This window comes from Pteropus vampyrus, unplaced genomic scaffold (assembly GCF_000151845.1).
Source record: "Pteropus vampyrus isolate Shadow unplaced genomic scaffold, Pvam_2.0 Scaffold213, whole genome shotgun sequence".
Taxonomy (NCBI): domain Eukaryota; kingdom Metazoa; phylum Chordata; class Mammalia; order Chiroptera; family Pteropodidae; genus Pteropus; species Pteropus vampyrus.
The window spans coordinates 3372066-3389303 of NW_011888994.1; the positions used below are offsets into that span (position 1 = coordinate 3372066).

At 40.2% G+C, this 17238-nt stretch overlaps 1 protein-coding gene and 1 long non-coding RNA gene across 5 annotated transcripts in view; one reads left to right on the plus strand and one right to left on the minus strand.

Annotated features, from left to right (window-relative positions):
- Positions 1–3862: 3862 nt before the first annotated feature.
- HAUS4 (HAUS augmin like complex subunit 4) lies at positions 3863–10830 on the minus strand. 3 transcript variants are annotated; one of them, XM_011372788.2, is made up of 10 exons: positions 10641–10830; positions 8831–8918; positions 7463–7598; positions 7246–7377; positions 6773–6910; positions 5829–5925; positions 5165–5310; positions 4897–5027; positions 4479–4547; positions 3863–4334 (listed from the first exon to the last, which is right to left on the minus strand). In XM_011372788.2, exons 1-10 carry the CDS (start codon positions 10717–10719, stop codon positions 4151–4153), a joined length of 1200 nt encoding a protein of 399 aa, XP_011371090.1. In that variant the 5' UTR covers positions 10720–10830; the 3' UTR covers positions 3863–4150. The 3 variants fall into 3 exon arrangements, with proteins under 3 accessions (XP_011371090.1, XP_011371091.1, XP_011371092.1); XM_011372789.2 differs by having other exon boundaries at positions 7463–7605; positions 10649–10805; XM_011372790.2 differs by having other exon boundaries at positions 7463–7605; positions 10641–10792.
- Positions 10831–10908: 78 nt separating this feature from the next.
- The window catches only part of LOC111747153, a 31213-nt gene continuing 24883 nt past the window's right edge, over positions 10909–17238 (plus strand). For both annotated transcript variants that reach the window (XR_002783419.1, XR_002783418.1), the window contains exons 1-2: positions 10909–11056; positions 14487–14588. This is a non-coding gene — a long non-coding RNA (uncharacterized LOC111747153). The remainder of the gene's footprint in view (positions 11057–14486; positions 14589–17238) is intronic.

Genomic DNA, 17238 nt, shown 5'->3' on the forward strand with positions numbered 1-17238 from the left:
TTTCCAGGGGCAGGGATAGTCATCTGATGTATGGAGCATCCCATAGTCAGGGATAGGAAAATCAATAAACATGATGTTGCTTGAAGGGGTGTATATTTGGATCCAAGGCTTCAGAGGGGCCCAGAACAACAGATTCTGGAGCCACACTGCCTGGGTTCCTGTCCTGGCTCTTCAACTTAAAGTTTTGTGACATTGCAAAAGTTCCCTGATCTCTCCACGCCTTACTTTATTTCTGTGTTTGTAACATGGAGATGATAATAGTACATATCTCAGAAGTTTGCTGTGATAATTAAATGACTTATTACACGCAGTGTGCTTAGAAATCATGTCTGAGTCTATAGCCATGACCCCTGAACATGCCCGATGTCTCTGATCTCGGAAGCTAAGCAGGGTTGGACCTGGTTAGTACTTGAATGGGAGACCACCTAGGAATATCAGGTGCTATAGGCGTTGAAAGAAGAAATCATGTCTGATACCTAATAAAGTTTCAAAGCTCTTGTTTTATGGAGAGAGCTTGCAATGAAGCCTTGTTCCTGCCCCCAGGTGTAGCCCCTCTCTCCAGTAACTTAACTTATATCTCCAAGTCAATGTCTCTTTGAAACAGGTTTAGGTCTAGATGAAAACCAGAATACCTGTGAGACGGTTAGTTTTATGTATGTCAACTTGGCTAGCTGACAATACCATTATTTAATCAAACACTAATCTAGGTATTGCAGTGAAAATGTTCTATAGGTGTGGTTAACCTCTACAATCAGTTGACTTTAAGTACAGTAACCTTTTTGGTTTTTTCTTTTTTTTTTCAAGTACAGTAACCTTGGTTAATGTGATTGATCCAATCAGTTGAAGGCCTTAAGAGCAAAAACAGTTTAGGGAAGAAATTCTGCCTCAAGACTGCAGCATTGAGTTTCCAGCCTGCAGCTTGCCCTACAGATTTTCAACTCGCCAGTCTTACAATCACGTGAGCCAATTCCTTAAAATAAATCTCATTTCGTATATATATTAGGTTCTGTTCCCTAGAGAACCATGACCTTGCTATTTAGATAACCCTTTTCTAAACTCTGGACTGATCATCTGATCATTTATTTTGGTTACACATTCTTTCTTCAGGCAGACTTAGTACATGTAGGTTTCTCTGAATTTCGGTTATATTTTTCTGAGATCAGAACTTACTTAGCTACTTTGAAAGCTAGACCTCGACCACTCGAATATAAAGCACTTTTAAGGGTAAATTATTTCTACAGATTGCTAATCTCATCTATTATGAGTTGACTCATTTTCACCGTCTCAAGGTAGAAAGAGACCCTATTGCCAGTTCCTTTAACAAAACCTAGCTCCGATCATTCAGGATGGGTAATGTAAGAAGACTCTTCATGGGGCAAGAGGCCCCACGGGGAGGCTGGACGTCAGGGATTCCCCTCTGGGGATCATCAGACTGGCCTCTAAAGGGTGTTGGATTTCCTATTTATGAAAGCTGAGAAAAAAGCAGGGTCAATCCCCAGGAGACCACCGCTATTCACCTTTCACGGAGAACCTCAAGGGGATAGATTTTATTTGTCCAAGAGCCCTAGAGTTTCCTTACAGAGAGCAATCCTATCGTAAGTTCTGGAGGTGATTTACTTTGCTTCTCATTAGGGAGGAAGGATCATCAAGACTTGCTTCTTGATCAGATGTAGTAAAAGACTAGTGAAGAGAGAGATGACTGAGGAAGAATGGAGAAGCAGATGTAAATCTTTTCTGAAAAGTATGAGGGTGAGAGACAGGGCAGCTGAGGGCCAAGATGGCAACTCTCAGCAATCACGATCACATATACTCTCTGCTTGCCCTCCAAGTCTTCTCTTCTATTCCACAATAGACAACAGCACATGTGAAGGACTCCTACTGTAAACCTTCCATCTCGTCAGTGTGAAGAATGAAAGGACCCAGACAAACCACTGTAGTGCTCCCTTCAGGTGGCACTAAACACCCCCTGTGCTGTTTTCCCCCCATCATAGAACTGTTGTAAAAGACTTTTTTTCTACCAAACTACATTCAGAAGCTCAGTAATTTTTTTTTCAATGAAATTATTATTTCAAATACCAAAACCTAGTATGGTTCATGAGCCCCTAGTTAAATGAAGAAATGCTGAATGCAATAGTAAATACCAGGAAGAACTATTTTGAGGTTTTTGATGTTCATTTCCAGATGCTACTAACTACAAAGGGAAAATGTACTTTTATATACTAGGGAGATCTGGCAGTTACCACCTTAACTGAGCAATCAAGCTAAGCATAATTAATAGTGAGACATTATGACCTGATGTAGCTCTGGGGTGATGTAATGTGAAGTATGTAATGTAATCTATTAAGTATCCTTTGCAAAAATGTTTACCCTGAATCTTAAAAACCCTGTAGACTTACATCCAGTTTACAGAATATGTAGGCTTATTGCACTGTCCAACAGAACTTTTGGCAATGATGTATATTTTGTGTATCTGCACTAATATAGTAATCATTAACATCCTGAAAGTTTAATAGCCACATGTGGCTAGTGGCTAGTATATTAGGCAGAACAGGAAAGGAACAAATTACATCATATGAAACAATTAGACAATGGGACATTCTACAAGGTAATCCATCTTGAGTTTTCAGAAAGTCAATTTTGTTAAAAAAAAGAAATGGGGGCAATGTTCTATTTTAAAAGAAATTAAAGAAACCTAACATTCAACTGTAATACATGAACCTTTATTGGGCCCTAGACCAGGAAAAAAATTGGAGAAATTTGAATATGATCTCAATAATAAATATTATAAAACTATTTTTTTAAGTGTACTAATTTTATTAGTTATACAGGGGAGTGTCCTTATTTTTAGGAGTTGCTTACTTATTTAAGGAATGAAATGTCATAATGCCTGCAACTTACTATAAAACGTTGAGAAAAATAAGTCTGTATAACTAACTATACCTTTATCTAGAGAGAGGACGAAGAGGGAGAGAAAAGAGGGAGAGAAAAGCAGAATGGTTGCAGTTATTTAATAAAGGTTGAGTATACTGGTACTTATATCATTCTTTCAACTTTTCTGTAGGTTTGAAAACTCCCCTCCCCCCCCGCCAAAATTGGGATAAAATAAACTATAGAACTAAGCAATATTGAATATGTCAGTATTTCCATTAATCTATTTACTATTTGTTCATTCTGTGTGGGCCAACATTTGCTCATAGATAAATGGTAGTAAGTACCATGTAAGGAAAAATTTAAAGTTAAGTCAAAATTTAAAGTTAATTCTTCCTTGAAATCAATCCAAAACCATCATTATTTGATCTTACAAGAATGCCTTGAAAGTGCTTTGACAAACTGAGTAGACTCTTCTAAGTAAAAATGGTCTGCTTCTGCTCAGTCCCTGACTTTGATACCAGCCAGGACCCTACCTTGTTCTAAGCTAAGTAGACCATGGAACTTGGTTCCTCAGGGTGATCTCCTTCCACCCCCTGCTTTTGGAGAAATTAACCCTCAAACCACACCAGAGGGAACCAGGAGTACAAGTGGCTCGTGTCCTTTCCTGTAACAAGAGCAGGATGCCCAGCTGCTTTATCATAACACCCCCCACTGAGAGCCACAGTGACAGAATAGTTCCCCACCTGCCTTAACATCTAGCACTCCTCTGGAGACTGTAGTTCTTCAAGAGTAAGCCAGTTTTAATTCACTCTAGCTCTCAAAGAATGAAGCCTCAAAAACTCCACGTGGTCAGGCTGGTAATTCTACCTCTCACCCTTTGTGTAAACATTGTAAATCTGTCTCTATTTGGATCCACTCAGTTCTCCCTTCCTACCCACACAAACTTCAGTGTTCTTTTTCCATCCCTGCCCAAAGGAAAATGACTAAAATCCTAAGACACAATATTATTACTTTATTCAGAAGATAATAAAATATAATACAGGGCCAACAGTGAAAAATAGCTGTACATAAAATGACATAAATCAGCTACATTTTCCAGAAGTCTCAGTCATTATAAACAAGGAAGAAAAACCAGGAGGGTGCCTAAATGACTGCAGTAATTCAAGCAAGTGTCCCCTCACTCCCTTGAGCAAAGGTTGCCCCAGGTGGAGGTGGTCCTTTTACCAGGAAGAGAAGGCAGCGCCTATGCAGAAGTTGTGCCCCCTGGCCCTGCCAATGCTCAGCGGTAGGCCTTGCTGAACTCCTGGAGAGCCCAGCGCTTGTTCTCAGTTGCCTGCTTGAGTTGGGTGTACTCCTTTACCAGCCTGTCAAATTCGTCTCCAAGGACCTCATAGGTGTTCAGGACCTGTCGGGACTTCTCCATGTCGTGTTCTTGTAAGCGAATGGCCCCCTCCAAACGGTCCCTAAGAGCCCAGGCACAGAATATAAAATATTAAGGATCTGCTTTTCAGAAAGCAGACAAGAATGGGAACATGTTAAAATGAATGAGTCTGGAGAGTGTGGGAACCAGCTCTGAACAGCTATACCAAGCTCTTCAGAGTTCTTACCTAATGAGACGATGAACTTCCACTTTCTCAGCAGTGTAAGTGTCAGACAAAATCTTTAGCTCCTCCATCCTGACAGAGGGAAGAAACAAATGTCAAGCTGAGGATCGTGGACAGAGGCAGAGTTAGAATGGAACACAGTACCTGCCCATGGTCAAGGGGTGGGCTAAACAGTGGCCAGATAAACAAGGTCACTCTGAATTCCTGAGCAATTTATCTCACAGTCAAGCACCGATTTCAGAAAGCTTTAAAATAAAAGACTCAAGAATGTTAAAAGCTTTGGGGTACCCTAAAGGCTAATACCAAAGAGTGACGTTTACTGGATACCCACAAGGTACTAGGCATGGCAGGGAGGAGAGATGAGGGCAAGGGCTAGAGGGAGTGCTACGCATCCCTTAGATGCACAGGAGTCATAGCTCACCTCAGCTTGAGGATCATGGCACTGCACTTGATCTCCAGGTACTGGGCATTGATGCGGTCTAGCTCAGACTGAGTCTTTAGCCGGTGCTCCTGAAGAAGCCTCTGCAGCAACGCGAGGCAGCGGAGAAGCACCTGAGCCCCAGGAGGCAGGAGGAAGACAGTGTAAAGATAAGATAGTAGAGAAGACAGATCAGAAATCCTTGGTCTCCCCAAAGGTGCCCCTGGGGTCAGAGTAAAAGAGAGGAGGCTACCCCACTGCTCTGACCAACCTGGGAATAGGTGGCACTCTTCTTCTCCAGCAGCACTATCTGCTCCTTCTGCTGGCTCTTCGCATCCTGGCACTGCTGCTTCTCACCCACGAGGACCTCTGCCAGTTTCCACACCTTTGCTGCCTTCAGGGTTTCACTATCTGAATCTGGGCAAAAAGACAGAGTACTAGACAGGAAAACCCTAGTTGCTACGGCCCTTTTAAGGCCATTTTTCAGTGCCCCTACCCTACATCTAGCCCTACAAATCCTGTCTTCTTCCAGGTTTTCTTCTGATGTCCTGTTAAAAACGGCCAGTTCTCAGAATTATGTTCTCTTCACTCTTAACTTTAATTCCAGATTTGGCCCTTACTTCTTAAATCATAGAAATAGAGATAAGGAAAATTTTCTTCCCTATTCCATTCTGATTCTCCTGAAAAGAACGAACTCATCCTTCCCTGCAGCAAGAGGACACTCCAGCTTGGCACCTCACTGAATAAAAGAAGCGCTCACGAAATTCCTTGTTTTTATTCTACCAGTGAGGAAACACACAAATAAGCATCTCCAATGTCTCCAATGCTTCCCAGCTTCTGCCCCAAATCTGACATTCAAATACACTGTTCTCAACAGAGCAGCCCAGGAACCCTGGAGGCCAGCTGCAAACAGAACACAGAGTGCCGGCACTCACCCGAATTGGGATCGTGGTAGCAGAGCAGGGTGAAACATTTTTTCTTGAGCTGCTCCTCCACTTCTAGTGGGAGTCGAGCTCTCATCCACACAAAATCCTACAGCCACAGAAGCAAAAAGAGAGATGCAAATAGACTGTTAGAACTAGGAAGATGTACCCAATGAATACACAATGATAACAATCTTAATGATAACCAAAGGAAATGCATTAAGAGACATAAGGGAGATTTTTTAGCCTATCGAACTGTCAAGATCCCAGGCTGATGAAAACATGGGGAACTAGGGACACTGTAATCACCTTTCTGGAGAGCAGTTTGGCAATATGTACCAACATATTATACGTATGTATCCTTTACTGAGTGACTTGGTGATTCTACTGAGCAGTAACACTTGAGAAACAATCATACAATCATACAAGGGCAAAGACACATATGAACTAGCATGTTTGTATCAGTGTGGTTTCTAACAGCGAATATGTAGAAACAACCTTAAATTAATATCCATCAATGAGGTTAAACAAATTATGCTACATTCATAAAATGGAATCCTGTAAGCAATTTAAACTGATGATATAATAAGAATACAGAGCATTAACTATGTCTGGACACTGTGCTAAGAGTGCTTTAGGAAGTATCATTTTCTTTACATTTATTGATTGAAAAAAAGTCCAAAATATATTAAGTGAAAACATATTATACTACATAAGCATAAAGGGTATAATACCATTTATGTCAATCTGTATATAATAATGTATTTATTTCTAAATGTAGCATTTTAGTTCTTACTCTCTTCCGTGTAACATTTTTTTTTGAGTATTGATACACCATAAACATGTATCATCTTTATAAAAATGATAAAGCTTAACAAAAAAAAATGTTTAAATATATAGGAAAAATTAAGCCCTTTTGCTTCTTTGGTCCCAATATCTATCTGCCTGTCTCCAACCTCTGAGGGTGGCATGAGCTCCAGAAGGTCCGCTTTCTCCAGTCCTAGCAGTGGAGGTATCACTCTCTCCTGGCTACTAGGACCTAAGAGCTGTGTCAGTTCAGTCACGAGTAGCCGTTGTTCAAGGGTCTCATGAAACTGAGAGAATGAAAACAAAAAAGAGGTTACTATTAAACTTCTCTCACTCCCCGTCCTCCATCCTCACAAACCAGTTCTTCACACATTTTCCAAGTTCTTGAATATGTCACCTCCTTCAGATACCTTCTCGGCTGCCAGTGCCTTTTCCTGTTAATCTTTCTTTTCAAAACCCTGACAACACACTCACCTCTTCCCCATAACTACAGTCCATTTCTTTTTGATAACCATTACACGAAGCTCTATGTCCCTCAGATCATATAATCAGATGCAGCCACAGGTGGCCTGGTCATTCCTACAGCTGGTAACAAACCCCTACTTCATCTCTCCTGCCTCACCTTTTTGTCCTCAGAAGTTAAACTTGTGTCTTGTGTCTTCACATAGTAGTCCACAAGCAGCTCTTGAATTATTCTCTGTAAAATCTCAGACCTCAGCCATGCTGTCTTATGCAGTCGAACTTTCTTCCATGCCTAGAAAACCAAAAAAATCCCAAGTAGGAACCTCTCTTGGAATATTTTTCCTTCCTCCTATCATCCCTTCACCCAAGGTTCTTACCTGAGCCTGTTCCTGTGCCAGAGAGAGGCTTAAACCACTCTCGTCCACGTGTTGTGAGAGACTCAGCAACAGTCTGCTGAAGTGTGGGTTCTTTAACAGGTCCTCTTCACTCAGGTTACAAGGAGGGAGCTGTTTGCTGCACACTTAATTGGATGTCCCCCATAGGGACAAAAAAGCAAAGACAGTATGGACTCTTAATTTATATATTTCAGCATAACTCTTAGCTTAACATTCACTTCCAAAAAACCCCTAGGTTTTTGGTAGGAAGGTTTTCTAAATCTGATGAAACTTAAAAAAAAAAATCCACAAATAAACCAGAGGCAATACTCAAAGTAACAAACATTTATATTACATACAAGGACATTAATCAAGAATTAGGGAATGAGTCTCTAATAAAACGAAGATCTTAGAAAATGGAAATGCAGTTGGAAAGTATGAGACAAATAGAATCGAGACTAAGGGACCCTTTAGTAGGGATCACCTCAGTACCCAAAATGCCTCATTCACACAGAACAACCAGAATGCTTGAGGAATGGGGGAAAAAAATGAATGTAAAATTCCAACTTTGGATGTGATCTCTAACTGTGTAAGCCAGACTGAGAGAAAGTATACACTTACTAAGATTAAGTAAAAAATTTAATTAACCGAATTCTCCTCATTGTAAACAGAGTTGAATTACTCATGTGGATGCAGAAGAGCACACACATGAGAAAAAGTGCAAGAAACTGGGATCCTCTCGTTATTCCTTATGCTCAGGGGGCTTTCTTTCCATCTCGTTTCTGACATGCTTTCTGCTGGGGTCTTTCGTTTTACTCCTACTTTCCAAACACTCAAATTTTAATTCTTTGGACCATTATACTCAAAGTCCTTTTACAGAATAAGAAATCTCTTTTTTCTCCCCAAAGGCATTGAAGGATCAATATGGAAATGGTCAACACATAGAAGATTCAAGTTCTTGATGGATTTAAGATATAGAAAAGACTTTAGATATGGAAAGAATTTAATATATGGAAGATCTGAGATTTTGGAGAACAAGACATGAGAAAATTCAAGTCACAGGTAGAAAGGAAGCCTTTAAAGATTTTGCTGGCCACCCTTATCTTCAGGATATGCTTGCTCACACAGCATGAGAGCATCTTGAGTTTTTAGTCTATTGTACAAGAAGGTGCTAAACAGAAGTCAGTATAATCTGTTTTCCAATAAGACAATGTTTAAGAATCTTCATGTATTCTAATTTCCCTAGAAACGTAGGCTTCTGTCAGAGAAATCATACCCATAAACATCATAAATTCTTATTATAAAAGGTAAGAACATAGATTAGACCTCTCTGGATAAGTCATCAAGCCTCTTGCAAATGACTATCTTTACCTTGTTGGAGTATTTCCACCCCTTCTCCAGGTGAGCAGAAATCCCCAGATGCCATCTGATTTTTTTCTTGGGATTCTTATCTGTGGAACTAAGTGGGGTGGGGGGTTGGGGGGGGAAGATGAATAAATTAGCTGGCTGCTCCACAGAAAACTACCTTGAGCTCAAATTTCTGTTGTCTATACCTGGGGAGGAACCTCAAGGATATCTTTTACAGGGCAGAACCATAACACACATCCTGGGTACTAAGCTCTTATACAAATTTTATGGACAAACAGACTTATCAGTGGTAAAACATTCTGCATTCTAATCACCTAAACGTTTCCATTTGTTATAATCCTTCTAAAAAGATGCTTCTTTAGGAAAGAAAAATTTCTAATTAATTAGTCTAAACAAGCGGTTGCCCCCCTCCCCCCACCATAATGTTTAAGTTAAAAGTGAGCTGCTGCTTTCCAGTTATGAGTGAACTGGGGAAAGGGAAAAAAAGAAATCAAAGTCTACTTTCTCCCCCAAAGCATCCAGCTATTAAATTCCACTATAGTTTCTTGTGCTTCTTTAACTTGTCTTTTCATCTAAGATCTGTTGGTAGTTTTTGACCATTAACTCCAGAAACAACCGTCAAGAGTGACAAATTATTCCACATTTGAACAACAACTGGTTTTCACATAACAGCATTAGTAAAGATCACCTGGAGGAAAGAGCATGACAAAAAGACAGACAGGATGTCAGTGCCAAAAGAGTAATGGAAAGGTGTAGTTAATGCAGCTGAGGGGTGTTCTGCCAGAACATAGAGTACACTGAAAAAGAATGACATCAACACAAAGGGGCAGTAAGGATGGGCACAGTTTGGGCTCTGGAGATGAAAATTTTCCCTTGACATTATTTTCCATTTTTCTACTCCTCCCCCTCTTCTAAGGTATCAAACTCCAAAGGGCAGCTGGGCCTCCAAAGCAGAACAGACATAGAAGGTTATTATGATTTAACACTTCACATTCACAGAACATTTGGTTTACTCCCTCGTTTTATGAGTAACATCAAAGTAACTACTCATTTGTTTTGTAACATGGACTACAGGGGGACAAAGCTGAGGAATCAGAATGCTAGGACTAAATTTGCAGTTCAGCCGGTTCTGTGTGAATTTAAGGGAAATGTTTTTTTTGTGCCAAACTTTTTTCCACCTGCAAAACTGAGATAACGATTCTTGCCTTGCACAGGCATTAAGAATTAATAACACAATCTATGTGTCAACAAAAGCCACTACTTAGTTAAGCTCAGTGTTTTAGCAACTGTTTATCGTTGATCTAAGCCTGCTGCAAATTTCACACGCGAAAATGAGGACTACCTTAAATTTCAAAAAGTCAGTTGTTATTCCTTTCCTAGGGTAACTACCCATTTCGGTTTTATGGTGCTTTTCTTTACCCTTTTTTTAATGTTAGACAGTGTGAATAAGGTTTGGCAATCAGGTTCGATTCTCCACCCTCTGCACTCAGACATATTAAAACGCTGCTACAGGGACCCAAGCATTTAAATGTTCTGACTCAGGCGTCTTTAAAATTCCTAGAGCTGTCTTTACACGATGCACTGAACGTTAAATTGATTTTACAGGTATTTTCACAAGATGTGACCCTTCCAGGGCCCGAGATGAATCAAAATGCGGAGCGGGCTCTCCGGCGCCTACTTCCCTTCCGTCTGGGCAGCCAAGGATTCGTAAGGGCGAAGGCGGCCTCGGCGGCCGGAGGCCCGGTACTGGCGGGACTGACCCTCCCAGGCTCCTCTTCCCCGCAGCGCCGCCCGCCGACCCTCTGAAGCAAACCTGCACACCATTGGGCTGAGCAGAAGCTCCCGAGGCCGTGCGGAGCAGGCTGGGGCTGGATGGCCGGCAGCGTCAACATCCGGGCCCCCGTCCGCGCCCAGGTTCCGGAACTTCTCACACCGGCCCCGCGTTGGGGTAGGGGCAAGCTAGGCCCCAGAGGACCGTACGGGGAAGTTCGGGGGAGGGGAAAGAACCTAAGAGCCAAAGGGGCTGCGTGGGAAGGAGGAGGGGGCGGGGCCACACTCGAGGCGGGAATGGTAGGCCACGCCCCTCGGCGGGCGCGCGCCTTTAGACGCCAACGGCTGTAGACCCAGGATTTTGGAGTCTTCGCTGAGAAAGGGAGCGATCTCAGGAAAGCTTCTTTGCCATTTCTACTGAGTGCCTACCCCTTGCTGAGGGCAAACATTGAGGAAATGGTAACGTTTGCCAACTTTTATTGAGGGCCTACGATGAGTCAGGCACTATACCGAGCGTTTTGCTTGCCTTGCTTCGCCTCTTTTAGTTCTTACAGAGTCCTACCTGGAAGTCACTATCTTACCCAGTTTACAGAGGGGAAAACTAAGGCGCAAGGAGGTTAAATGACTTGTTCAGGTACGGGGCTGGCAGAGGCAAAACCTGACCCAGTGGCCGTCTGAACTCTCCTAGACCTGCTGCTCACACCCGCCTCCCTGGGCTTCCTCTTGAATTTATTTCCTCTTCCTGGCTCTTCTGCCCTCGTTTATTTCTCATCTTTCATTCACCTCTCTTCACTTCCTCTCACCCCGCACATGGACATTTATTGTTTGCTTAAATCTGGAGCTGGGAGTCCCAAAGCTTTTGGTAACTCCGAGGCTTTTAGTAACTCCGTGCTGTCAAGGTTCTTTGCACTTCCCTGCATTCTCATGGTCACAAGTTAGCTTCAGAAGTCCAAGAAGTACATCCTTTCAGCGCATCCCAAGCAGGAAGGAAGGGCAAGAGCCTTCTTCCTATAACAGTACAGAAAGAAAACCTTTCCCAGAAGCATCCAGAAGACTTTCCCATAAGTCTCATTGGCCAGATTAAGTCACCTGCCCACCCCTAGACCAAAGAGCTAGATGTGGTCCATTTGACCCCTCAGGTCCACATTCTGCTCTTCGACACCCTTTGTAGTCAGTAAGGACTACCTGTGAGGACTTCAGGGCTCCCATACTCCCTGACTGGTTTCAGCCAAAGGAGGTTGGAGGGAGAGAAAGGGACAATGATGGGAGGAGGGGGACAATTCCCTTGACTTCCTCCATGGGCTTGACCTCAGGTTGGCTATGGACTTTTACCAAAGGTTATTGTTCCTCTAAAGAGGTCCCCCCACCTCTTAAGACCTCTCTGTCTTAAACCCCATCCCCAACCTCTTTTCAAAGTTAAATGGAATCTAGTCATTAGATGAATTATTTTGAAAATAATAATTGATGCTAAGTAAGTTGCACCAAGGTTATCTCTTGCATCAGAAAATAAGCTGATAGCCTAGGGTGGTAGGGTGGTAGAGAAGGAATCTCAGGCTAGGTGTGCTGGGTGGTAGGGAGTTTAACCTTTTCTTTTAGTACCAACTAGAGAATTATTCAAGCAATACATAAAGGAATAGTGATTTGGTGCAGAATTTTTATGTCCCTGGTCATCTCGTCAGCTGCCACCTTTCATGTTTAATATTAAAGTGCTGTCATTTTTCTAAGGCTTTTAAAAATCATTTATGCTTCCTCAGCTCTGTAGCGCAGCATCATTAAGTATCAGGCATAATGTCCCTAACAAATTGCACTTGGAAAAAAATAGCAAGTGTGTTTTGGTGACTCAGAGCTTATCAGGAATCTACTGAAATATCATGTCTCATATTTGTCAAGTTTTCTAATATGGTACTACAAAGCTTTGGCTAAGCAGCCCTAAAGTACTTGGGGAATGAGGAGACAAAGGGTGCCTTGGCTTTTCTTCAGGTAGGAGGATAGAGGGGAAAGCCAGGTAGGAGGATAGAGGAGAGAGCCAGGGGAAAGCCTTGCATTGGATCAACCTTCGCATGCAAGTATCTGTTCCATCTCTATGTGACAAACTGCGTAACCTTGGGCTTCAGGTTCCTCATCTGTCAAAATAGGAAATAACATATTTTTAGCTCTTCCAATCTCATAGTGTTGATGTAATGATCAAATGAGATAATGGCTGAGAAATTACTTTAGAAAGACTATCAAAGTGAGGTGTTTTAAGGTTGACCTGGATTAAGCACTTATTAAGTGCCTTGGGAGAGACACAAAGATAAATATGACCCAGTCCCAGACCTGAAAAAGTTCATAATCTAGTTGAGAAGATAAGACATGCACATGAAAAGCAAATAATAGAAAGCAGCAAAAAGATGTCAAAAGAGCAATTTAGATAATAAATACTAGAGAACCTCAAAGAAGGTACAGAATTCTTTCTGCAGAAATGGATAGGAAAAACTATGAAATAAATCTTACCTTAGCTGGGCCTGAAAGGAGAGAAAATTTTGATTATTTAGAATGGAGGAAACATACCAGCAAGTGGAGGTAGAGAAAGGAATTCCAAACTGCATTCTGGGTCCAAGAGGAGACTGGAAAAGCTGAAGTGATAGACTTCTTTGGCCAGTTCTACATAAGACTAGAAGGTTGAGCTGATAGACCATACCGGCAGTTACAACTCCAGCAAAATACTGAAAAATGATCTTACAATCAGACATTGGTGTCCTTGAGCAAGAATTGCAAGACAGGCCTGAGAATTCATTCTCTTTCCATTCCTACCTCCCCGCAACTTTTTGTTCTCAAATTTTAAAATACAGCTTTATTGAGATATTTTGGCATACAATATCTACTTCATTTATTTATTTATTTATTTATTTATTTATTTATTATTTTTTACGCCTACAGCACCTAGTCTTCCTTGGTGGTCTCCCATCCAAGTACCAACCAGGCCCCACCCTGCTTAGCTTACAAGGTCAGACAGGATCAGGCTTATTCAGGGTGCATGGCTGTAGATGCCATACATTATTTATAGTGTACAGTTTATTAAGTTTTGACATAACTATATATCTGTTAAACCATCACCACAATCAAAATAGTGAACATTTGCATCATCCCCTAAATGTTTACTTTGCCCCATTATAATTTCTCTCCGGCCTGTCCCAACCACTGATCTGCTTTCTGTCACTACAGATTTGCACTTTCTAGAATTTTCTGTAAATGGAATCGGATAAAGATGTACTCTTTTTTGGCTTTTTTCACTCAACATAATTAATTTTGAGATTCATATATGTTGTTGCTCACACCAATAATTAATTTTTTAATTAGTCTTTTTATTGCTGAGAAGTAGGGAATCCTCTTTAAAACCTTAATTTGTCTGGGTTTATATTTAAGGAGATGCTTCCTTAATGACCCCAAGTTCCCTGTTTCAGTGCTTGGAATACAGGGGTATGTATTTGCTGAAAGAATGAATTTCTGACCACCTCCGCAGTGCTAATACCTTATATAGTTTTGTCTGTTCGGTGGAATGCTTATCCTTTGTAGCCTTGTCTCTTCATCAGTGTTCATCTCACCTGTTCTGTCATATGCAAAATACAATCACTCACTTCTTAAATGTTCTTTAATGATAAATCCAAGAACATGGTCAAGTATTGTTGAGCTAGACTCTGGTGGAGGGGTGGGGGAGGGGTATAGAAAGATTAAATTAGGCATAACTCCTAACCACTATCTAGCTCTACCTTCTTGAAGACATTGCTCTCGATCAAATATTTTTTAAATATCCATGTATATGTTTTAACTTGATAAATGTAAATGGGAGTCTTGAGAAAAAGTCTACTTAATCTTTCAAACTTGGACATTCCTTTGCTGCATTGTTTAGAGTCACAGAGAAGAATGGAGATTTGCTGAGAACATTCCAGGGACTCTGCCTCCCACACTCTCGCCAGAAGACAAAATGATGCTCCAAAGATAGAAATTTCAAGTGAGTATTTAGTCTTTTATATATCAAACTAATGGAAACTTGTGAGTAAAATATGTTCTCACACTGAAAATTTGGGCTTAAATAACCAGTTTTTAAGGTGGGACGTTAAAATAGCCATTGGACTGTGGAATCACACTTAATTGTGTGATTATTTAGAAAAAAAAAAAAGCCATACCACTTTGAAAGTATTGAAGACAAGTAGCAGGAATATATTATGGTATTTTGGACCCAGAAACTAGTTTCAGGAATAAAAATTTTACAGACAGCCAAGAGATTTTAGAACTATTTTCAAGGGTGTTTACTGGAAAATGAAGGTATTCAGAACCATGACTATTGATGATTAAGCTAGAAAATTTCATGCCCATTGTAAGTACATGATTTAAGGAGAAAACAAGTAGATAAAAATATGTAATCAACCTATGACATCAAATAAAAATTTTAGAACAAATGTTCATAATGTGCCATTTTTGCAATTGCTTACCCCTTCTAAGGGGATTTCAAATCTAGCCCTTTGTGGCTTCAAGGGTTGCTTATCTGTTCATAGAAACTTTTGTTGTACAATCTGGAATGAGCTTGATTTTACTCTGAGACACTATTGTGAACTAGGATATAAACAAGGCTCAATAGGAAATTTTAGATCTTAAAGAAAAGCTGAGAAATTTGGCTCAAAAAATGGAACAGATTGAAACAATTTTTACCAAAGGAATATGAGACAGTAAAGGAAATTGATTCAGAAGAAGACGACTAGTATCATTTTGAAAAGCTAGCTATGAAGCACAAGGTGTGCAGTTCTTGTTATAACGATTGAGTGTGCTGCTGTAATGCGAAAACATGTGCCAGGCTGATAAAAGTAGTTCCCTGGATTTTAAAATGATAGTGACACTGTCTTATACTGAGTTGCATGTGAAAGAGATTTTCTCCTTAAAAATTGTACCAAAACCAGTGGGAGAAACAAACCAACCAAAGGGCGTTAGGAGTTTCATGCTTGGGAATAATGTACATTGTAAGTTTTGAAATGCCTCCTAGGATTAAAGTGTTGAGGCAAAAAAAAGAAGAAGAAGAAGAAGAAGAAGAAGAATCAAAACATTAAGAAGTTAGAAATTTAGTATACTTTCTAGATGCCATTTACCGAAAAGAAATTTTGCTAAACTAATTTACAGTATGCAACCATGGTAGCTAAGTAGATTAAGTATTACATCCAGGTTTCCCATGACTGGATTGCCTTATAATGCAACAGATAATTCTGGAATGGATACTTTTCTTGAGCGACTAACTTATTGGTACCTTTAAATGATTGATAATGAGAGGCTGTGTGGATGAGGAGCCCATTAGGATCATACAGATCAGGGGTTACTTACTCAGATGTCTGCAGGAGCCAGGCAGATAAGCAATACGCGAAGGGCACAGAGGAAAGAATGGTAGGGATTGTGACAAATTAAGGAAGGAATACACTGAATAAAGGAGCAGCCACCACTCAGTTCCAACCAATTGCTGCCTTGTGGGCATGGAAGCCCGGGGTGACAGATCTTCTGATTATTCAGAAAAATCTTAGAAACCCAGTTCTTTGTATACAATATCCAGATTTTTATGTGAAATATCCTAAACTGTCAATGTTGGCAACCAGTTATTTGTAACAGTTTATTATTCTTACAGAGGAAGTAACAGGAATTGTATAAAAAATAGAAAGTATTTCAATTTATACAAAAATAGAAGGCCAACAACAAAAAGCATATTTTCACCAGAGAGTACCACTATTAACACCTCAGTGCATATCCTTTCAGATCTTTTTTCATAAATATATAGACATTTTAAAAACAAAATATGATTACCCTGTATATATGGTTTTGGAACTGGCATTTTGTTAAAGATTTTGACCTTTCCATTTTAACAAATTCGTACCTCATCTAATCCCATATTAAAAATTTTCTAATTGACCCGTTATCTTTTATAGCAACTTTTTTAAACCAATAGGGAATCAAAGACCATGTATTATATTGTTAATATATACCTTAAGTTTCTTTAATCTAACGGTTTTGCCTATTTAAAAAAAAATCACACTGACTTGCTCAGAGCTGGCCAGTTGCCCTGCAGAATCTCACCTCCTTGATTTGTCCAGTCGTTTCCTCCTAGTGTCCTTTAGTTTATTTCTCTATCCCCAGTATTTCCTGTAATTATATCTAATATTTCTTTTTGGGGTGGGGAGCAGCTAGAATATTTGCTAGGTTGGGTTGAGTTATGTAATTGCCTTATACCAGAATTGGTCTATTGGTTAGTGAATGATACTAAGACCCATTCTAGGAAATAGGTGATGACAGTCTAATACCTCCAACATACAGTTAGTTACATTTCTGCCCTCAAGATTGTCAGCTGTGTTACTTGGCACTATATGAATGTCCACTTGTCTACTAACCATTTCACCTATGGATTTTAACACCAATTAATAATCTTTGCAAGAATAAATAATTTTATTAAAGTTTGTAAAACGTTGTTTTTCAAATTCTATCATTCTTTCTGTATTTATTAGCTGGTGTTTTTCCCTCCTCAACTAGTGTTCAAATTGATATTATAAAAAAATAATTGCCACTGGGCCAAACTCAATGCATTGGGGGATGGGGCAGGATTTAGCCTTTGGGCCTTGACTTTCTGATCT